General features: G+C 38.5%; 2 protein-coding genes across 7 annotated transcripts in view; both read left to right on the plus strand.

The window, feature by feature from the left end:
* LOC134851111 (myosin-10-like) overlaps positions 1 to 21,963 on the plus strand; it is a 31,989-nt gene extending 10,026 nt beyond the window's left edge. For 4 of the 6 annotated variants that reach the window (XM_063867042.1, XM_063867044.1, XM_063867043.1 and 1 more), the window contains 23 exons: positions 317 to 487; positions 822 to 943; positions 3,670 to 3,827; positions 4,295 to 4,488; positions 4,750 to 4,941; positions 5,120 to 5,280; positions 5,535 to 5,751; positions 6,295 to 6,539; positions 8,328 to 8,892; positions 9,162 to 9,383; positions 10,090 to 10,287; positions 10,546 to 10,697; positions 11,360 to 11,465; positions 12,175 to 12,342; positions 12,906 to 12,986; positions 13,069 to 13,155; positions 13,411 to 13,637; positions 13,895 to 14,168; positions 14,474 to 14,691; positions 15,053 to 15,260; positions 15,563 to 15,670; positions 15,898 to 16,196; positions 20,993 to 21,963. In XM_063867042.1, the coding sequence (XP_063723112.1) occupies positions 317 to 487; positions 822 to 943; positions 3,670 to 3,827; positions 4,295 to 4,488; positions 4,750 to 4,941; positions 5,120 to 5,280; positions 5,535 to 5,751; positions 6,295 to 6,539; positions 8,328 to 8,892; positions 9,162 to 9,383; positions 10,090 to 10,287; positions 10,546 to 10,697; positions 11,360 to 11,465; positions 12,175 to 12,342; positions 12,906 to 12,986; positions 13,069 to 13,155; positions 13,411 to 13,637; positions 13,895 to 14,168; positions 14,474 to 14,691; positions 15,053 to 15,260; positions 15,563 to 15,670; positions 15,898 to 16,196; positions 20,993 to 21,362 (4,743 nt within the window). In that variant the 3' untranslated portion in view covers positions 21,363 to 21,963. Of the gene's footprint in view, positions 1 to 316; positions 488 to 821; positions 944 to 3,669; positions 3,828 to 4,294; positions 4,489 to 4,749; positions 4,942 to 5,119; positions 5,281 to 5,534; positions 5,752 to 6,294; positions 6,540 to 8,327; positions 8,893 to 9,161; positions 9,384 to 10,089; positions 10,288 to 10,545; positions 10,698 to 11,359; positions 11,466 to 12,174; positions 12,343 to 12,905; positions 12,987 to 13,068; positions 13,156 to 13,410; positions 13,638 to 13,894; positions 14,169 to 14,473; positions 14,692 to 15,052; positions 15,261 to 15,562; positions 15,671 to 15,897; positions 16,197 to 17,245; positions 17,278 to 19,913; positions 20,747 to 20,992 lie in introns of all 6 variants that reach the window. The other 2 variants (XR_010164215.1, XR_010164214.1) reach the window with 2 other exon arrangements.
* LOC134851326 (potassium voltage-gated channel subfamily H member 7-like) overlaps positions 1 to 22,779 on the plus strand; it is a 415,470-nt gene that overhangs the window by 6,153 nt on the left and 386,538 nt on the right. The gene's annotated exons all lie outside the window — the stretch shown is intronic.

Consider the following 22,779-nt stretch of genomic DNA (forward strand, 5'->3'; position numbering starts at 1 on the left):
TTCCCCATCGTTTAAGTCATCTTCGTCACTATAAACCCTCTTAGTAGATCGATGGCCTCCATTACTTCCCCCTTATGTGACGTATTTACACAAGCGGAGCGCAGTGTTGTTTTCAATTTACAGCTTTGACAAGATTTTACGTGCTGTATGCCCTGCTTAAATTAGCGTTCCAGGTTAATAATCGACGCAATTCAGCAGATTGGCTTTGGAACCCCTGAGTTCAAAAAAGTTTTAAAAGCAAATCTTAGGTCGACAAAGCTTAAAATGTGTGTGCCTCCTTCATATGATTGAATGAATTGCGTTGTTTTGTGTTCAGGACAACTCGTTTGAGCAGCTGTGTATCAACTACACGAATGAGAAGCTGCAGCAGCTGTTCAACCACACCATGTTCATCAAGGAACAGGCAGAGTACCAGGCAGAGAACATCGACTGGCACTTTGTAGACTACGGACTGGATCTGAAACCATGCATTGACCTTCTCGAAAAGGTAAGAGACTGAACAGCCATTACAATCTTGATGATGGATAGCCAACAGAGTATTCGTAGAAATTAGTTTGCAGACCTTCGTGCTGATTTGTTAAAGAAATTTTGCCTGGTCGACATGAAATTCTGAAATTGATTTCTAACATTGGTAAATTTTTAACAGCTATGAAATCAGTTTAGGAAAATCTAATAATTTTAGTAACACACATTAGAGAAGTTTTTGAAGCAAAAAGTTTGGAGTGGATGTAATTGTTTGACTGCATCTTGAAGCCTACTCCGAGTCATATCGCATTTTTCTCGGTTGGTTGGAAACAGAAGTTTTACAAATGGTTTTCCAGCCGATGGGTGTGTTCACACTGCTGGACGAAGACTGTCTGATGCCTAACACGACTGACAAGAGCTTCGTGGAGAAGCTAGTGGCCAACCACAAGGAGTCCCCCATCTTCAAGAAACCCCCCAGGTAACAAACAGTATTCAGCAACTCATTAAGCTTCGAGGTCTTCAGCTCTGATGATTATTTCAACGCCTTCTAGCTTGCGTAACTAGAAGATTGTGAAAAGTACACCCAATGCATCAATAGGTGTCTGATGCAAATGATTAATTAATATTACTTGAATGCACATTGTGTATTACTTGAACCCATCATCATAGCTTTTGTCCAAACACGAATCTCTAAAGAACGAGTAGTGGGCAATGGGTCATGTTATCTTTATAGTGATTAAGAGTAATGAACGAAGTCAAGAATCTTAAATAGGTTTTGCTGATTTTTTTTGGTTCTCTTTCAGGAAAAAGTCTTAAAATATTGATGCACTTAAGTATAATGAACTTTTTGAGTTCAATTGAAATTCATCTGCTGAAAGTGACGTAAATAGCATTCTCCAAACACGAACGTACAAATGGCGCAAAAAAACTTGAACGATTTCTAGTTTCAAAGGTGGAAATTAGTTTTTAGATTTCTAGCGGAATAAAAACTACCTATTGATCCAGTTTTCTCAAGTTGGGTTCATGTTATCTAAAAAGCGCCAATCATAAATTGTTCTAGAAATTCAAAGAGCTGAAAGTTCATCTATTTTTTTCTTTGAAATTCGAAAGTTGAGATTTTTTTCATGAAAGTCAGTGTTTTTTTGTTTACTGGAGTTTATTACTCTTTTCCAATCTTCGATTTTTTGTTTACTTGAGTTCGATTGGCTATGTTTTGTTTATTACTGTAGCGATAAGCAAGGGTATTGCAATCGGGTACTATACTTTTTTTCGTAAATAACTTTGCTCACAGGTCTCCTTCATCTTCTGACATGCTCAATTTCTTGGAAATGCAAGTAAAACTACTATCGTTTAAGTAGTAATTAATTAAAGCCCGCTTCAGATTGTAATAATCTTTTCAAAATTTTTACTATAAGTGAAAGTTCACAAATTTGTAAATTTACCAAGCCTAATTTTGAGTTTTTTCTCTTTTTGTTTCAGTTCTTGTTATAGCGGTTTACTCAACTTCTATTGGCTATTTTCGAGGGCAAAGTATATTCGTATGCGATTATGTTTTTCGGTTTGGAAGGGTCGTAAAATTTTTTTAAAAGGTATGAAATTTTCTATGTCAAGAGTTTTGTCTTCGGCTCAACAGGTTTTGACCCAAAGTATGTCGCCTTTGTTGCCGCTCGGTAAATGATTTCCAAGTTTTTAAAGGCGGTTTGTAAACTTCATCCGATAGAAACATGAAGTTTTTGTAGCTGTATTTTTCGTTGTTTTTCAAGCTAATTTTTCAAGTAATTTTTTCCAATTTCTTTTTGACTTTTCCCATTCATTATCTTGTAGTGCAACGAGTTTTTATCGCGAAATTGCTCTTCGACTCTACGTAGTATGTTTAAGAGTCGATGAACTTAATTCAGACTCTTAAATAGGTCGTGATGATTTTTTCGGGAAATTTTACTTTTTTTGCGGTTTGGCTTTTGATTTTTTCTCAAGTTCAGTTTGTTTCTTTTGTTAGAGGGAAGACAAACTCCACTATCGAGCAGCAAAATTGTGATCGACTTCTAGTTTCGAAAGTGAAATTTAATCAAATTACAAAGTAAAAATATTATCTATTGATCCTTTGTTCTCAAATTGGGTTAGGTTTATCAAAAAAGTTTCAATCATAAATTCCAAAGTGAAAATATTATCTATTGATCCATTGTCCACAATCTGGGTTAGGTTTATCAAAAAAGTTTCAAACATAAATTCAAGGAGCTTTGAAAGATATCAATTTGTTTCTTAGAAATTCAGTATGTTTTTTTTGTTTACTTGCTTGCATTGACTCTTTTAAGTGTTTGTTGGCTATGTTTTGATTTTTTTGCGGTTTGACGTTTTAAGTTCAGATCATTTCGTTTGTTCAAAGAAAGCAAACTCCACTATCGAAGAGCTTAAGTATAAGTCCACGAAAAACGTGACTGACTTCTAATCACGAGAATAGATTTTAATTATCAGATTTCCGGAATAAAATTTTACTTCTTGATCCTGTTTTCTCGAATTGGGTGAATTTTATCAAAAACTGTTAATCTTAAATTGTTCAAGAGTTTCACAGAGATTCAAGGCTGTCTATTTTAAGTGTAATGGACGCCGTGAAGACTCATCATAGGTCTTGGTGGTTTTTTTTTTTTTTTTTTTTAGGAAAAAGTCTTAAAATGCTCTAATAACTACAGATGTGCATTCATACTTATTGATGCATTTATGAATGAACTTAGGTATATATGAACTTTTTTAGTTCAATTGAAATTCATCTGATGAAAGTTACGTAAATAGCACTCTCCAAATACGAACGTGAAAATGGCGCAAGTTTTGAAAGTGGAATATTATTTCTTCATTTCCAGCGGAATAAAAACTTCACCTGTCGATCCAGTTTTCTCAAATGCGGTTAATGTTATCAAAAAAGCACTATTGATAAATTGTTTTAAAATTCAAAGAGCTTAAAGTTCATCTATTTTTTTTTTGAAATTCGAAAGTTGAGATTTTATCAACAAAGTCAGTTTTTCTTGTTTACGTGTGTTTATTACTCTTTTCCAATCTTCGATTGGCTATGGTTTTTTCTTGGGAATTCGAAAGTTTTTTTCGAGGTTTTTTCAAACAGCAAGTTTGTATTTTTTCTGTTTACTTGCTTTCGTTGAATCTTTTCTAACTGTCTGTTGGCTGTTTATACTAGAGAACGAAATGTGTTGTTAGGTCCAACGAGTACCAGTTCAACATCAAGCACTACGCGGGCATGGTGACGTACAACTCGAACCAGTGGATCCAGAAGAACAGTGACCCCCTGAATGAGAACATAGTGGAGCTGCTTAAGGCCTCCTCCGATCCATTTGTGAAATCGCTCTGGCAAGACAGTAAGACACCTAAGTTTGGAACGTAACTAAATGAAGATTAGTTTCCTAGTATTCTTACTATTACTAGACTTGGGAGGAAGGATATCTCAAAAAACATCATTGTTACTGTCGACTTAGAATATTGATTTTTTTAAAAATACCTGTTGATGTCCAAAGCTCCCGTTCGAGGAATTTTATTTCCTCATCAGGAATGGTTCTAAGCAGTATATCTGTAAAAACGTCTGTTTAATTAATTGGAACTTCAAATTGGGCTGCAACTGATTTCAAATCAAATCTGTCCTGGCATCCATACAGATGTGTTATTTCCTCCGAGAAGTTTGAAAACGGACCATTTGGTCTAAAGATGTTTATTTCCTCAAAGTAATTCATTGGTGATAACTCTTGAAACTTCAAATGATTTTCAGTGAACTGTTGGCGTGTGGGGCCGTCCAGTTGTTGATATGGTTTTCATTTGTTGATCGTTTTAGCAACAAATATAATGAACAGCGTGAGTTCGGGAGGAGCTGCGGACACTCCCTTCGGGGCGACGAGGACCAGGAAGTCTGGCATGTTCAGAACTGTAGGCCAGTTCTACAGGGAACAGCTGAACAAACTGATGAATACATTGGAGAACACTAACCCCAACTTCGTGAGATGTATTATTCCCAACTACAAGAAAAAGGTAAGTGGTTGTCAGCTTCATCTTCCAAAAACATGTACTGATTTCTAAATGGTGCATGATTAAACATAGCTTCTTTTTACGGCTCGGTCATTTTTTGCCAATTGAATTTGCCAAGGGCAGGTTTTTGTAGAGAAGATTTAGTTGATTGATTGTTATAGTAAGGATAATCGAGGCCGGCAAATGACACCTTTTTTCTTCTCTGCTAGTCGAGATTATGTGATCGGGATGGCGAAAAAGCTATAGGGATGTTGATTTGTGCAGGCGGGAGAGATCAACGCGCCCCTGATTCTGGATCAGCTGAGGTGCAATGGAGTGGTGGAGGGTATCCGCATCTGCAGACAGGGATACCCCAACAGGATCCCCTTCCAGGAGTTCAGGACCAGATATGAGATACTCTGTCCAGGGGTACTGCAGAGAGAGTTCATGGACGGGAGGGCAGCCGCCAAAATGATGGTTAGTGCTCCAGTTTATTACAAATTCGGGTTTTTCCTTCTTTCTGCCCAAAATAGCTGATCATCGCACGTTTATTAATTGTGCGCAGTGCTCAAACTATCTTCTGGTGACGTTTTTAAATTCCACTAAATGTTGGCAAGAATTAAAAGCACTATCTCAATTCTATGGCTTTGTTTAGCTGGATAATCTGGAGCTGAAGGAAGGTCTGTACAAACTAGGATCGAGTAAGATCTTCTTCAAGACGGGAGTGCTGGCTCAACTGGAGGAGGAGAGAGACCACAAGCTCACTGATCTCATGATAGAGTTCCAGGCATACTGTAGAGGAATACTGGCCAGGAAGTAAGTTCTGTGGTTTCTTCTTTCATTTGGTCATCTGTCAATGTCCTGAAAATAGAGTCTAAATAAATATGTTTGACAATTTTCTCAATCGATGTTTTAGAAGACCTGGGACATAATCAGCAACATTTGAGGACACTTTTTTGAAATTCTGCCGTCGTAAAAATCCATGATTATCGCCCGTAGAACTGTTCAGCATTGTTAAATCTAATGTTGTGAAACTAGATGCGATGTTGTGAATGCTGATTGTGTTTTAGGGCTTTCTCTAAGCGTGTGGAGGCGCACAAGGCCATCCGCATCCTGCAGAGGAACTTTGCAGCCCACTTGAAGATGCGCCAGTGGGACTGGTGGAAGCTGTACGTGAGGATCAAGCCACTCCTAGGAGTGAACAGACAGGACGAGGAGCTGAGGGCCAAAGAGGGGGAGTTGAAACAGGTGGCGGAGAAGCTGGACAAAACACAATTAGAACTCACGGTCAGTCCACTTCTATATCTAATCGCCATGTTTGAATTAGAGTGGTAGATCACAAAATCGATGTATCACTAAACCGAAAAGTCCTGCTTCAATTACGTCATCACATTAGCTAAAAACTGAGCTTTTTACAAAATGACAAATTTTTTCTTCAAAACAAAAATTGAATTAAAAAATGGACTAAATAACTCTTGCCATGCGCCCCTTAGTATTAAAATTATTGCTCTTCCTCAGGAAACATTTATTCTATAAATACATGATTCTGCAATTGATGTAATTATTATGTAAATTGGTTTACTGATCTGGTAATTTACTGACACATCGGTTTACTGTACGCACCCCGTGAATTAGGTAGAGATAATTGCATTATAAAAAATCATCGATGCCCACAAAGGTGCGGTTTTGTATTGAAAGTCGACAAACAGTCCAGTTCTGTATTCATTGCGTTTATCAAACATGCGTAGTTTTCGGCATCAGTCATTTATGTTTTTCTCTGGAAAATAATTTTGAAAATATTAAAGAATTCACAGAGTAATTGTTTGCCAGGATACGACGAAGCGTCTCAGTTCGCTCGAGGAAGAGCGAAATACCCTGACTGAGAAATTAGCTGTAGAGCAGGAGACGGCAGCGGAGGCTGAGGAGCAGAAGAGTAGACTGAAGACGATCACGGAGGAGCAGACACAGTACATTGAGGAGCTGCAGATGAGGATGGAGGAAGAGGAGGAGAAGGTGTCCATGGCAAAGAAGGAGAAGGCCAAGTTGCAGGAACACCTCAAAGACCTGGAGGAACAGTGAGTGCTAGTGAAATGTTTGTTCTATTTTTCCATATATGTCACAACAGCCTTCTAGGGGTTGTCTAAGGGGAGGTTTTATAATTTGTTGAGAGTAATTTGAGAGAGCACAATCTTTCTTGTCTACACTTAGGGTTTACACTCGCAAATGAAAGTATTCGTTAAAAGTTTTCATTTGGTGGCACTTTTGTGATATATCCACGATCTGTAGCATTGGAATTTTCAAAGAATCTGTTCTCTGTTTTATTTGTGGCTAGTATTTATAGTTAAGCGTCCGTGGCTCAGTGGTTAGTGCGTGAGATTCGTAATCTCTAGGTCGCGATCTGTCGGAAATCGAATCCGACACTCAGCCAAATTTTTTTTTTACTAATTCGAGGCTCATTTCTACTTTTTCTTATTGCACTTAATAGAGCTGTTTTTTTTTTGTCGTGTTCTGGCTAGTCTTTGCGAAGCGCAGCTTCGACTCTGTTTGAAAATTTTATTAATAATTTAATGCTTGCAATTATCTAGTATGATCAAATCAGAACGACTTTTCTGAGGTTAACAACTTGTCCAAAACAATCCTTGAATCGATTGGTCAACTCTGTCACAGACTTAATTTTTTTTACACTACCGCGCTCTAGCGAGCGTACTGTAATAGTACGACTATTCTTTTTTTATAACCTAAGTAGCAAATATTGGTACCACTTTTAGGGCACCTTTACCGCTTTTTGATTGTGTATACTTTGACATTTTATCAGTAACAAGTTTAAACAATTGATGCACTTTGCTTTCCTCAAATGAACCGAAAAAAAAGTTTTTTTTTTCAAACTACAGTACAATAATAAAAACTCGATTTCAACAATTTTCCTCAGCTCAATATAGCTCGCATTATTTTCGAAATGCATTTTTATACATAACTTGGCTTTTTGTTTTACAATTTATTACATGCAAAGTTATTGCGGATGCCCAGTTTCTTATGTTGCAAATTATTACATGCAAAATTGTGTCTATTTGTATTTGGTTCCACTTTTGCTGTATGGCATTGGCAATTTATTAGCATATGTAGCTGCTTTGTTTGTGGCTAGAGTTTGTAATTTATCAGTGCTCGTAGCGCAGATGCGAGGAAAGGAGACAATAAATCTCCTGGTCGTAGGATCGATTTGTCCAGAGCTTATTTTATCTTTTTTTCTTTCACTTTGGAGCTACATTTTTGACCGTTGATTTTTTTTACTTCAATTCTAACTCATTTGTTGGAATGAAGGCGATTTACTATTTAGACTACTGTTACAATAGTCTAAATGGCTCGAAAAAAAATGTAAATGACTTCAAGGTTCGTGCTTTTAATTTTTAGATTTCCCATCGGAATTTTAGATTTCCCATCGGAATTAATTTTCGTCTTTCCATCGGGACTTGCCATCGGAATCTGAAGAGTCTTGAAATTCCAAGAGCCTTAACGTGAAGTATCATTTCCTTCGAAGTTTGAAAGCAAACCTTTTGAAAAAATCTATCTTTTTTTGGTTTTCTTGTTTGTTGACACTTTTCCATTCGAGCTTTCTGTTGGTTATGCTTTTTTGTTGGTTCTGCAAAAATTCAAAAACTAGAAGAGACGCGAATCACTGGACCAAAAGAGTAAAATTTGGTCACGCTCAAATTAGATTTTTCGCGTTTTATTTTTTCTGTTAGCTATGTCTGTACATTTGTTAGTTGGCAATGACGAGGCGAGGAAAATCAATATTACACATTGTGAGCGCGCTAAAAAAAATTTCTAGACATGCGACAACTAGGCAAAGTGTATCTTTTGTTTAGACTCGAAGAGGAAGAAGGCAAACGTCAGAAATTCGAGATCGAAAAGAACTCGCTGGACCAGAAACTTCGCAAATTGGAAGAAGACATCGCACAGATGGAAGACTCCAACCAGAAGTTGAGCAAGGAGAAAAAGATCCAGGAGGAGCGACTGGCTCAGATCTCCCAGAAACTGACTGAAGAAGAAGAAAAGGTGAAACAGTTGACTAAATTGAGGAACAAAAACGACGTGTCAATCAAGGAGCTAGACGAAAAGAGTAGCAAAGAGGAAAAATTAAGAAAGGAGTTGGAGAGTTCAAAGAGAAGGTTGGAGCAAGAGGTCAATGACCTTAGAGGACAAGTGGAGGATTTGACAGTGCAGCGGGAGGATCTGGCCACGCAACTGAGGTCACGAGAGCAAGACATCACAACCATTTCGGGTAAACTAGACGACGAAACAGCCTCTAGATCTGCACTTCAGAGGCAAGTCAGGGAGCTGGAGGCTAAAGTGTCCGAGTTGAATGAAGACATTGAGATGGAAAAAGAGTTGAAAGCAAAGCTGGAAAGACAGAAACAAGATATTGTGGAGGTGAGCGAGAATTGATTGTCTGCTTTTGTACCAGCAATGATTTCATTTTTTCTGTTGGAATACTATTATTACCAGCATGGATGATAAATTTAAATGAAAACAGCTAATTACTTTGGCGCGCTCGTTATATTTCTTTAAATTTTTCGATTGAAAATTAGAAGTTAAGTTCCAAATCGAATCACTGGAGCTTTGGAAATAATTAACATTATCAGCGTTTATCGATGTCGGCACTGGACTTGAGTATTAATTGAAACGTTGACTTTTTACAGGAACTGGAGACTTTGAAGACGGAGATGGAAGAAGCTGCAGACAAGGAGCAGTCTGCGGCCCAAGTGAGAATGTCACGTGAGTCGGAGCTAGTAACAGCAAGGAACCAGCTGGCAGAACAGGCCAAACAGAACGAACAGTCCCTGGCAGATCTGAAGTCACGTCATGCAAAGATCCAGGATGAGTTGAACGACAAGATAGACCAAGTCACAAAAGCCAAACAGGCAAGGGGCAGCTAGGTTTCATTTATTATGCTCACTTTTTAGAAATAAACTACGTGCTCAAAAAGAAAAAGAACATGAATATAAATTTGATGGAACAATTTCGAAAATGCTCAAAACTCCGGCTTTCGCGTTAGTATTAGCAACTGTTTTATTTGCACTTGCGATCAGCTTAAAGTATTATTACGAACCTTTTTTTTCTAACTTAACTCGCAAATAAAAGTGTTCAATTTTGGAAATTTCACAAGCATTGGAAATTGCATAGCATCTGTTCTCTGCTTTATTTGTGGCTAGTGTTTAGTGCCTATTAAGCTTCTTTGGCTGAGTTTTTAGTGTGTGAGACTCTCAATCTTTACTAATTCGAGTCTTATTTCTAATTTTTTATTATTGAACTTTTATATTGCTGCTTTTTGTCGTGTGCTCACAAGTGTTTGCTAAGCGAAGCTTGGCCTTTGTGTACAAGTTAAGAATTGAAATGGAAAGTTATTCGTCTGATTTTTTTGAGTTTTTGCATTGTTTTGCCCTGTATTTAAACCGATTTTTTAATTTTTTGTGATCAATATAACCACTCAAAATGGACAATTTTTTTTAAATTCAATATTCGTGTGTGCTTAACTGTTAGATCTCTGCCTGTAAAAGGGAGTTTCCTTTAATGGAATCACAAGCATACTTTATATTTACGTCCTAATGAATGTACACTTTATTCAAGGTGGCAGAGAAAGCGAAGGCGGCTGTTGAGTCCCAGCTGGAACAGACATCGGAGGAGCTGAAGAGTGTGCAACAGTCCAAGGCAGAAGTGGACAAGGCCAAGAAGAAGCTGGACACCCAGTTGACGGAGGAGAAGGCCCGAAATGCAGATGCCAACAGGGTCATAGAGTCACACTCGGGAAAGATCGTGTCACTGCAGGTACGGTGACTTGGTTGTCAGTTTTCACCTTCGCAGTTGCAGCATTCGAGCTTTGTCATTTTACTTGTTTTTATCAGCCCTCTTTCTGGGATTTTTAAAATGTCTGATATAAATACGGTTTTTAAATGTGTTTTTGTTCCGGGTTTTTTCAATATTAATGTGTAATAAGTATGGCTGGCTGTTTTTTTTTCCAGATCAATCAATCAGATACATTCTCGGAGATATTCGCTGGCATTTGTCAACTTTTGCATGTTATAGAAAGAGTGCGAGGCTCTGCAGGAACGCCTGGACTCCACTGAGACCCAGCAGAGCAGTGACAAGAAGCTTGCCAGTAAATTGGAGGCAGACCTGAACGAGACGAGTCAGCTGCTGGAACTGGAGACGAAGAGCAAGTTGGAACTCCAGACAAAGTGAGTCCTCTCTATCGTGTCTATTTTAGAGTTAGAATACTCATATTATGACAGTAGATTGTCTATGCAAGGTTAAATGTATTAAGGCTGAACTTTGCTTCTATCTGGGTTTTAATCAGAGCATGCCAATTATTGGTGTTGATACCTTCGACAATGAGCATATTGGTTGTTAGACTAGTAATTCCTTGCTATAAAACTCTTTCAAATCAGACTGTAAGCCAGGAAATGTGATTGAGTTTCAAGTAGCTCCTGTAATCATGTCTCAAATGTTGTCATGTCATGTGTGTAATTGTTTCTTAAATCATCTGCAGAACGAAAAGCAGGTACTTCTCAGTTTTTGACGACTGTTAATTTCTGTTCCTGTGTGTTACAAATACAAACTATTGAGCTTCTATGACTGAAAAAGTGCTCTAATTTTTTAAAGTGTTAATGAACCATTTATTCAAGTCTTGTGGTGTTTTTGAATTGGTTTTCTCAAATTGGATTGGCTGTATCTAGAGGTTTTAAGCCTTAAAGATCTTTAAATTGATGTGGATTTTTAAACACAAAAGCTAAAATGTCATTTTTTTGCCGTTTGAGTTCATTGACACTTTTCCAACTGCGTGTTGGCTTTGTTTATGAGGTGTGAAATGTTATCATGTTGTTTTGTGACTTTGTTTCAGACTGAGGTCAGCGGAGGCGGAGTTGAACATGTCCAATGAGAGATATGAAGACCTGGAGAACAGTTACAATGTGTTGGAGAAGAAACATCGAGATCTTCTGGTCGAGGTCAGTTGCGACGCAGTCATTAAGACACATTACGTTACTAAAAATAAAGCCCTTTTTCTGCCATTTGAGTTCATTAAAAAAAGTTTAAAAACTCAGATCAAAATGTCATCAAATCTTTTAAAATGGAACTGCAATGTAATCTTTTTCTGTTTATACAGTACTAAGTTAAACTATCTATCCGCATTTATCTCTAATTGGAATAGTAACTGTCCTGTTGTAATTGGATTCTTTCGTTTTGCCGGAATAATTTGAATCAGCACTGCATTGCAAGATTATAAAAAATGATGCGAGGTTCGCATTAATTAATTTCTGGCCGCTGATGTTAAAATGCCGTCGGTCTGAAGTAAGTATGTTACTCTGCGTACTATTCCACCAATTCGGTGCTTAAGCCGAAAGCAGCTCTTTTTAGGGACTCATATGCCAATTTGTGAATCCGGATCTTTTTGAGGGCCATACTATGGCAGATTTCCATTTTTTTTATCAAATCTGGTGATATGGTTTTTTTTCTGGGCGTATTCATCGTTTCGACTTTTGAAGAAAGAGAAGGAATATTTTTCTTTTCGAGCTTATTTTGTATGCCTTGACTTGTAAGAGGTGCTCCTAACTGTTTTTTTTTGTTTGTGTGCTATTTGCAGCTTGGCTTTTGTGTTGTGCATATTTGGTTGATGGTATAAGTGAAGTAATGTTGTGTTGTGTTGATTGTGTGCAGAATGACTCTCTGAGCAAGAAGGTGGACGACTACGTGCCCATCATAGAGATGCTGGAGGAGACCAAGAGGAAGGCGGAGAAGAGTAGAGACGAGGCCTTCGACCAGATCGAGGAGCTCAGGGCACAACTGGACAAGTCGGACAAGACCAAGAAACGATACCAAGCTGAGGTATGCCTCATGTCTTCCTTCGCTCACTCTTCCACGCTTTGCTAGATGAAGGCATTTTACCATTTGGCCTGCGTTGTACAGTAGTTTTTCAATAATTCCAAGTTAATAAACCACGGTCAAACCCCCCCCCCCCCCCTACCTCTCTTTACCCTATTTCGACTTTCGACAGTCAATCCTTAAACGAAATTTGTGAACTGTCCTAGTTTTAGCTCTGTTGTAATGATGCCCTTTTATTCAAATTTTAGTGCATTCGAATTTTGAAAAGTCGTTCCTTTTTTCCAGAACATTCATGTATTTTGTCTTTGAAAGCATTTGAAAAAAAGTTGCTCGAGTTTTGGAACTTAATTTGATGAAAGCGAAATCAAGCAGTTAGTTCAAAGCAGACGAAGTTGGATAAATTTGCATGCTCTTGGTGGATCCACTTTTTTCATGTCCTGATAAAGACGACCCAGTTTTAAGTGGCAATTAGCCCAATCAGAATTTATGAAATAACTAATTATTGATTTGGTGGATTAGTTTTCCAATCATTCCATTTACATGGATTTGACTGTTACTGTGTTTAGGTGGAAGACGTGAACAACGAACTGGTCACTCTGAGAGCCAAAGTGTCCGACCAGGATAAGAAGATTGGCAAGTTCAACCAGGTATGCATTGCAGTACTAAATGTTCATTGAAAGTATCACAAGCATGTCTAGTCAAATTATGAAGTGTGTGTGCTGATTTCAGCATCTGCAAGAAGAAGTGAACAAGGCTAAGACATTGCAAGATGCTAAAGAGCAAAGTGAAGCTCAGCTGAGAGACAGAGAATCGAAGGTAAGACCAATGTTCAGTTACTTGAGGCTTGTTTTCCTTAGATATACCTCGAAATGTTGTCTCACCCTGAAGCATCGAGCACGGATGAAAATTGTCACATCTTATGATAAGCCAGACAGCTAAATTTTCAAATTCTTGAACTTTAACTATTATGATTGCTGAACAATCAAAGAGTTTTTTCCCAAAATGTTGGTTTGTGCCTAAAAAAGGTGTGAAAATTGAATTTGAAGTGTGTTATTTCTTGTCTTCTCCCAGCTTCTGAACCTGCAACGCAACCTTGACGAGAGAATGGAAGAGATGCAAGACCTGGAGCGACAGGTGAAGTCTCTGAAGAACGACCTGGACTCCCTCTCCCAGACCCAGGGGGAGACAGGGAAGACGGCCATGGAGGCGGAGAAGGCCAGACTGGCGCTGCAGAGGGAGGTGGAGAGGCTGAACGAGGAGATACTAGCCATGGAAGAAGATCTCACCCAACACGAGAGGTACTTTTTAATACACCTATTACATTTTAAGGAACAAGTATGACAGGTCTTTAGTAAAGGCCAGCCTGCAAGATGGTAGGCACAAACTTGCAAAATGATCGACTGCGAAACTGATTATTTGCGTGTTTGGAGCGGTTAAGCTAGTATGACATGCAAACAAAAAGCGGGCAGCCATTGATCAGATGAGCATTAGTTTTATTTCCGCCATGTTTTCTACCAAATTAAGTCAAATAATTGGCGAAAAACGTTGTTACCAGGGATGCGACGAGCGCCACAACGGAACTGGCCGCAAAGAAACTCGAGTTCGAGCGAGCTCTGGCTGCGAAGGACCAGGAAGTGGAGGACAAGAAACGGGAAGCATCGAGGAAACTGCGAGCACTAGAAGAAGAGTTGGACGAGGAGAGAAGGGCGAAGCAGACTGCGATTGCGGGCAAGAAGAAGATGGAGAGTGAGTTGCAGGAACATGCAGATGCGATTGAGGCTGCTCACAGAAGCAAAGAGGAGTTCGCCAGACAGATCAAGAAGTACCAGGTGACGTTTCTTCCAGTTCTTTCAGGAACATCATAGGAACATGGGTTTTCCCTTTAGAGGAGACTTCCTGGTGAACTTTTGAGGTAAACCGTCAAGTAGTTATTGTTATCTTTTTCCTATTAAGATTTACATAAGCTATTGTTTTTCAAGCACCATACTTATGTTTAGAGGGTAGAACTTCTTGTTGAAGCTACTTGACATTTTGTGTCCGCCTGTGTGTGTTCTTTTAAAACATGATGTGAAGTTGTTGGAGTGAGTGATGTGTAATCACAAGTGGAGTCTGTGATGTGTGTTGTGTTGTGTAGAACCAACTGCGTGAGGTGCAGACTGAGAAGGAGATGGCAGTGAGTGAGAGTGTGGAGAGTCAGAACCAGAGCAAGGAGTTGACTAACAAGTTGAGGACCCTGGAGGCGGAGATGGCCCAACTGCAGGAGGATCTGGCCAACGGGGAGAGGGCCAAGAAGGCGGCCGAGAAGGCCAGGGACGATCTCATGGAGGAGATGGAGGCTAATGCCAACAACAAGTGCGTACATTTTAGTTGCCAACAACTGTTTCAATCCAGCACATCACGAGAGATGATGCGCAGAGGCAAGGATTCTAAGCTACAGTCACGGAACTATCGAAAGCTGACCAGTTACCTTTTCGATCAATTGAACTATCTCAAAATTATTCAAACTGTTTTTTCTTAAGTGAAACAAAAAGTTGCCAGAGTTCATGTTGGAAATTGGTTCTTAATCTTAGACCTTTGCTGAAGAATATTAGAAGGTTTTGCAATGAGCTTGTTTCTTGGTCTAATTACAGAAAAGAGTGCAGTTTGAAGCATCTGATTTCTACATGGTCTGTAGCATTTGTGACATTCAAGTGGCAACATATTTGTGTATTAGGGGCTTGGGCGCGGAAGAGCGTCGCCGATTTGAGACGAAAGTGGGCGAGCTGGAGGAGGAGGTGGAGGACCTGCAGGGATCCCTGGAGTCTATGACTGGGGAGAAGCAGAGAGTGAACCAGCAGTTGTTGACTGTGCAGGAGGAACTGTCATCTGCCAATGAGGAGAAACAGAAACTGGAGTCTGCCAAGTCTGCACAGGATAGGACTGTTAGTCGATCAAAAGTGTCCATATTGGCTTATTACCCTTGCGATAATATAGATTGGTACAATGAGATTGAATTGTTTTCCTTTTGCCCTTCAAAGTTTTTATATACGGAGTTTGCGGACATATCAAAATTAGTATCTTATTCATTTGTTGAGATTTAACTCGTCGCTCCTCGCTCGATGTAGTAAACCTAATCGGCCTTGCAAAATTTTCTTTGTCATTCAGATTTTTTTTCAAAGAAAAGTTGGTCGCCAAAAATAAGTATGAAGTTAACGACTGTGACATTTGTGTATTGTGCGTTCAGGTGAGAGACTTGAAGGCGAAGTTGGCAGAGATAGAAGACAACCAGGCGAAGAAGACCAAGGCAGGCCTCCAGGCACTAGAGGCCAAGAATGCCGCTCTAGAAGAACAGGTAGCCAGGCTAAATATTTTCGAACTTTCCAAGGATTCACCATCATTTGGTTTGGTGATAAGGCAACCAAATTGTTCATATCAATTTTAGAACCGAATGGAATTCTACTTTTCCCAAAAACGGAATTCTACTTTTTCGAACTGAATGCAGTGCAAGATTTTTCAATCAACGCATTTATGTTTTTATTTTGGTCTAAAACATGAGTTTATTCTGGTGATGCATGCCAGGTGCGTCTTGCGGAAGAGGAGAAAACGAACTTGACGAGAACGAACCGCCGGCTGGAGCGGAAGGCGAAGGAGCTGGCAGTGAGTGTGGAGGAGGAGCGGCAGAAGGCGTCGCAGAGCAAAGACGCCGCGGACAAACTGAACAGGAAGACACGAGTGATGCGGGATGAAATGACTAAACTGGAGGAGGATCTGAGCACGGAGAAGACGAACAAGAGGAGAGTGCAGCGCGATTTGGACGACCAAGTGGAGGCGAATGAGACTCTGACCAAGGAGTTGAACACCCTCAAAGCCAAGCTCAGGTAACACATGGAGGCGTGTTGGTTGGGGTGGGGCTAGGTCTAGTTTGTTTCGAAAAGATGACGAGCATGGTAGGTAGATATCGTTGACAATTCGCACCTCTTTAACTACTACCCCCTTTGGAAGGGTATGATCTCGTTACAAGGTGGGGGGGGGATGTTTTCGTTACTAAATACAAAGTTCGCATATGGTTTGTTCAATTGGTTCTTAAGGTTCATCGATCGTTGAACCTTGACTTGTTTGATGTAAACGATAGTCCCTCCGTTTTCTTAACGAGTTCCGCCAAAAATTTCTTTCAAAGCTTTACCCTGAGTCACTTTTGAAATATTCATAAAAGCAGTGATTAAACACCAGTCTAGTCTGTAAATCAAATCACTGAAACAGGAGTGATTAATTACATCGAATTCGTAGATGATAATCTGAGTGGGTCTTTACTGTTATGCTATGTACCAAAATGGCAATCCGTGAATCAGTTCGAACAGCTAACAGTTCTGATTGAAACTACAAAGAAAGCATCACGTATACTATGAATGCAAGATAAAACGTGTGCGCCAACTTGCAATGAACTTTGTTGACGTTTTCTCAATTCAAATCGCATGCTCAAACGAGACTAACGATAGACTAAGTTTACACGTCATCTCTTTTTGATCATCCAAAATGCAAAAATAGCTGTTGGAAAATTTGTATGCGTTTGTAGAAAAATATGTTTCACAAACTTGGCTGATTATAAGATCCTAATTATAGGTTCAGAAGTTTTTCAGAGTGATGATGTTTCATCTAAAGCTTTGAGATCTTTATTATGGCCCTAAAAGTTAATTTCAGCGTCTCAGTTGAAACATGTAGTTCGAGGTCGGAGCAATTCTCATGAAAGAAGGATCGACGGAGTGCGCTCAAGTTTTCAACCAATCATGATCTTTTAAACGTCCAAAAATTACTCATTTTCACGCTTACTTGGTTGAAATGTTTGAATTCTGATTGGTTAGCATAATTTTAGGGCACTGGATGCTTCTTAGCTGAGGTATAAAATGAAAGTAGAGTTTGTTTCGTTTAGTAGTGGCAAGAAAGGCGGAAAGCTATGACATGGTAATATGAGTATATTTATAATATGATTCTGGCATTCCATATTTCTCAATGGACCTGCTATTCTCTCTCACATGGCTAAAAGTGGTATCCTTCTGCACTTCCTCATTGTGTTTGTTCTACATCAATATCTGTAATGGGTCTGGTCTGATCTGTACAAGAATGATAGATGGGTCCCTCGCTCCCTCCCTCCCGCCCTAACATATGCAGCTGTGTCCCTACTCGCATGTACATTTTGGGGTTTGAAAAGACTAGCCAGTGATTATTTCACTTGCCAGAGTAAGTGCCATGTAATTGGGAAAGAGACTTTTTTACATTGAAAAACTCTTCTTACGTCAGCTGGCTTGGCAAATGCTGACCTAGTCGAGTGCTTTTCTAGAAGTTGAATTACCCTTTCAATTGAAAATAATGTTCGATTCCTACCGGCAACCAGTTTTGTTTAAAGTGATTTTTTTTCTTTAAAAAATAAATTGTCGGACTATCCCGAGTCTGCTTGTTTCTTGTTGACTGTAAGTGAAAACCGCTCTGTACTTAGTACATTTTTTAATTTTGTATAATTTCATTTTTTTGCTTAAATGTAGCTAGATAACTATAGCTCAATTTTTTGTAAAGCATCATTTTCGACTCATGGGCATCTGTCCGAGTAGTTTCAATTCAGGTCATGATCTATAAAGTGCTCTGAATGCTTATTTATTTCTGTAGATTGTTTTTTAGATTCGATGAACGTAGTTCAGATTCTTATATAGAATCTTATTTTACGCTATGAGAATTTTACGCTGGACATAGTTTTCTCGAAGTGAGTTTATTCAAGCAAATAGATTTGAAATTGTGAGAGATGAGTTTTTCAACTTTATGATTTTTTTTGTCTGCTAGCTTGTCCTGTTATGTTTGCGATGAATTGCAAGTGATGTGAGGATTAGCTTCGCCTTTGTGTAAAAATTTTATTGCAATATGTTTAATTGTTTTTACACTACCAATCGTAGTGTAATAGTTTGAATCTACTTTTTTTCCTACCAAAGTAGCAAAAGAAAGTGCTCACTTGGCGGGACTTTTGCGATAGTGCTGATTTGCTGCATTGGAAATCTCATATCATCTGTTCATGGCTTCATTGGTGTCTTGTGTTTGTCGATCGTTAAACCACCAGAAACCATTATGGCACTGATAGAAGGACGTGCGACCCCTAATCTACTTGTTGGAGGTTCATTGCTGCATTTTTGGTGGCATTTTGTTGCCTATCATTGGCAGTTTGTTAGCATCTGTATCTGCTTGTTAAGATTCGTTGAACTAAGTGATTTTTTGTTTTTTTTTCCAGGAAAAGGCTTTAAATTTGTTCAGGCTCAAATTTACTTTTTCGCGATTAGAATTTTTTGTTCAGTTCATTCCTTTTGTTTAAAGGAGGGCTAACGGCACTATGAAACGTCAAAAGTTAAAAGGTTGCGACATTCATGATCGACTTCTAGTTTTGAAAGAGGAGTTTTCAGATTTCCCAGCGGAATAAAAGTTCACCTTTTGATCAATTTTTCTCAGAGTGATTAAATTTCATCAAAAAATTTCCAATCATAAATTGTGCTTGAAATTCAGAAAGCTTGAAGTTCTTGTAATTTTTTACTTTGAAACTATAAACTTAAAGTGAATTAAAAAAACATGTCAGTTTTTTATGTTTCCTTGAGTCTTCGTTGACTCTTTTCCAATTATCTGTTGGCTATCTTTTGATGACTTGTGTTAGTAAGCTTTCGAGGGCACGTGGCGCAGATTCGTTGTGAGACTCCTAATCTCGAGGTCGGAGGTTCGAATCCGACACAAAGGAAAAGTTTTATCATTCAAGGCTTTTTTCTACCTTTTCTTAGTTTACTTTGAGCTGCTTTTGTCGTTTTCTCGCTTGTTTTTGTGAAGTGCAGCTTGGCCTTTGTGATTTGGCATGGTTGACAGTAAGGGACCCATCGGTCTTACTTCATTTTGTTGGGACCTATCTATCATGCTGGTTGGTACCATGTAATGCAAATCTGTATCTTGGTCATGGGCTTATTATGCGGGCATCACACATGCAAAACGGTTCAGACGTGCTTTCAGTCTTGGACCAAAAAGTTGAAATATTAATATTGCCTCATCTATCTGTTTGAATTCCGTTACTTCCGGTTTGGGTTAAGGCGGAAGAAGTTTTGGCTCACAAAAAATGTTTTGAAAGAAACCTAGCATATGTTGAAGGGTTTGATATATCTAACAGAACTAACTGCGCTTCAGGGCAGAGGGGAAATAAAATTATCGAGGAATAACGGATGTGGATTTGTACGCTTTGTGGACCTGTGTTGTAAGCTCTGTATGCAAACTCGCAAAGAACGAAAAGCCTTTTTGGTAAAGTAACTTTAAATATGGGATCAAGTTCACGAAAATTTCATTGTGAGTTAACAAAGCGTAGCTAGATTGCAATGTACAATTGAAATTGTAATCATACAAAGTTGTTTTATAGCTGAAGTTTTTGAATTTTGAGTGCGAAAAGGGTATGAGTTAAAACTCTAGTGTGGCTCAAGTGAATTAATCATAATTAAAGATTTTGTTGGGCTGCTGCTTATGGATGCATGTTCATGGCTAACTTGAGAACTAACGTGTGATATTTGAATGACTGACGATTGACTTTACAGGAACAGTACAATTGGAGTCGGAAGCGCCTCTCGAGCCAGGAGAACCAGACTTCCCTCTGACCCTGAAGACGCGGACGGAACAGACTAAATTATGCATAACAAGTCACCAAATTGCATGCATTGGCACCGCCACAGTTGTGTTTAAATTCCCTCCTTTCTTCTTGAGTGGCAACGATCACGTGATATCTTGCGATGATTGCTACTCCTCGCTTGTCTTTTGGGACAACAGCGAGACTAATCTTCAGACTACCTTGTGCTATTTGAAACTAATATATTCGATTATTTTGTAAATCCAGTTCGGTTAGATGTTGAACAACTTAATAATTGCATCATTTGCTTCAGTAGGTAAAAATAAACTAACAAATTCTTTTTATGTTGTCACCATACACTGCTTCGATCATTTCCAATTTATACTCTGATCTGATTTCTGTTCACGCCAAGAAAACTCAAAAAAGTAATGATGTAAATTATCGTGTACAAATGTGCTAGTTTCGGAATTTTTCGACATTCCACTGTTTTTGAAACCTAACATAGTCTATTTTTCACAAGTATTGAGTAATCCGAAGCCCTCTATCGATGTTTAAACTTCTTGCCAGTTTTGTGGAGAACTGTTGTATCAAAAATCAATTGATCCTTGCTGAAAATTTGGTTTTTCATCAAAAACATCTGAATGAAGTGGACGCCTCTTTGATACAACTGTTTTATTAGTTGAAATTAAATGTTTAAAAATGTACATTTTTTATTGTGGTTTGAAGTCTTGAGATAAAAACAACAGATGTTTTTGCGACTGCATGCTCCTGACGAATTAACCCTTCAACTCGTGTGATTAAGCGGTGAGTCCAGCATGCTAATAAAACTATTCAAATCATCAAAAACGAAACGTATAGATTTCGATAGAAAATTTGACATTTTTAAATGTGTATCTGCTTCATTTTGTAGCTTGAAAGCGAGAAACTCGGGACTTGAAGTTTTGAATTTTGGACTGTATTTTTTGAATTTTACTGTTTGCGAATATTGAAAGTTACTGTTTTTTGACTAAGCAAAATCTTTTCTGTAAAGTGAGTGTGGCTCTTTTCTAGTCAACAAGATGAGCAGATTGAAAGTCTTATTCTCGCCCAAACCTTCCACCCGGGAGGAGCCGCGGGAACCTCTCTCAACGCAACCCCGAACGACCCGCTCAAACTGACGGCAATGAAATCGACCCGACAACGCAGCAGCTCCATCGCCGGATCCCAATTCAATGCACAACTGGCGCTTGCAGCCGCACAGCCCGGAGCCTCTGGGTCCTCGGCCCTGAAACAAATTATGGCGGGAAAAGCTGCAGCGAAGCACTTTGATATAGATGATTTGGCATCTTTCCAGCAAGAACTGGCATCAGCTTCCGATTCGAAAAAGAAAATGTCTGTGCATCAACTAAACGACCACACAGAAAGTGCCGAAGAGTTTTGAAGAAATCTTGAGTTGTTTTTATAATATTCAGTCGAAGTTTGAATTAGTGTGCTGACGAGTGCTTCATTGCTTAGCTTATTTAGTTCGATGCTCAAAAAAGTTGTATGGTTGATGTTTTCTTTTAGTTTTTTTTTCACAAAACACTCGTTTTATACTCGAATATCAATGTCATCTTTTCCAATAGTGAAAATTTATCGATCATTTTTCAACTGATTTCTAACGCTCACGTTAATTAGGAAGCTTGGCCCGATTATTTGATGGCTAAGTTGTGGTGTATCTTTTAATTAGAGATACCTTTAAATGTGCCTTGATTTTTGATGTTCACTCAACTAACTGTTCCCTTATTTTTAATCAATTCCAGTCGTAACAGCTCCATGGAGAAGACTGATTTAAGCCATTGCTTTTAATTTGGTCCAATGTAGATGTAAGATATGATAAATCAGCAATTGCAGAATCAGTGTTGATACTATACAGATGTTCTTCATGCAAGTCAGCAACTGAGTTGTTGTAGTGCTGTTTCTTACTAATTATAGTTGAAATAAAAATAAGTGATAATTTATATAATTCATTGGTCAACGCCCAAAACAAATTTTCTAATCCGTGTTTTTCATTCTCACTAAACTAGATATTAGCTATGACAGGCTTCAGATTTGGAGGAACTATCAGTAAAGATCCTTGAAGGCATTGGCGCGCTCAGTTCTTCTGGAGGAATGATTCTGAACACTTGATGGACACTTGTTCAGGTCCTGTTTTTCGGCAAGTCTTGAGAATGTGTTCACATCTTTTGTTTGGCAGTCTGACTATTGAAGCTTGATTTGAAGTTAATTTGACCAGCTGAGTTCAAAACTATACTTGAACTGTTGAAATTGATATTCATTTGATACTTGAGCAAACGCTTTCAGTTTTCTCCTACTTTCAGTCTTGTCTTAGAGATTTTAGTTCTTTTCCTACGCTTTTTTTGGTACATTTTTACATGTTATGTCGAATTTCTGTGTCCAGTTTTGTAGCAAAATTTGCATTCCCGAACTGTAATCGATGCTAAGGATATTAATACAGGGTATTGTAAATCTGTGTGCCAAGGAACGTAGTGAACAATATGCTTTTTTATGCCGTGTGATTTCTTAATTTTTTCTGGAAAATTGAAATTTGATCCCAGTCAAATTTGATTTTTCGTGGTTTGACCTGTTATTAAAAGGGACGTTTGGAAGACTTTTTATATAGGTGTTGGTTGTTTGTTTCTTTTTTGAGGTAAAAGTCTTTGAATGCTCTAATAACTAGAGGTGCTTTCATACATATTAATGCAGTTATGAATGAACTTCTAAAATGTGCATTCATAAATTCATTAATACGCATTTTTTGAGTTCAGTTTACATTCATCTGCTGACAGTTAGGTAAATTGCTCTGTCGAAATACGTGT

This window comes from Symsagittifera roscoffensis, chromosome 7 (assembly GCF_963678635.1).
Source record: "Symsagittifera roscoffensis chromosome 7, txSymRosc1.1, whole genome shotgun sequence".
Lineage (NCBI taxonomy): Eukaryota > Metazoa > Xenacoelomorpha > Acoela > Convolutidae > Symsagittifera > Symsagittifera roscoffensis.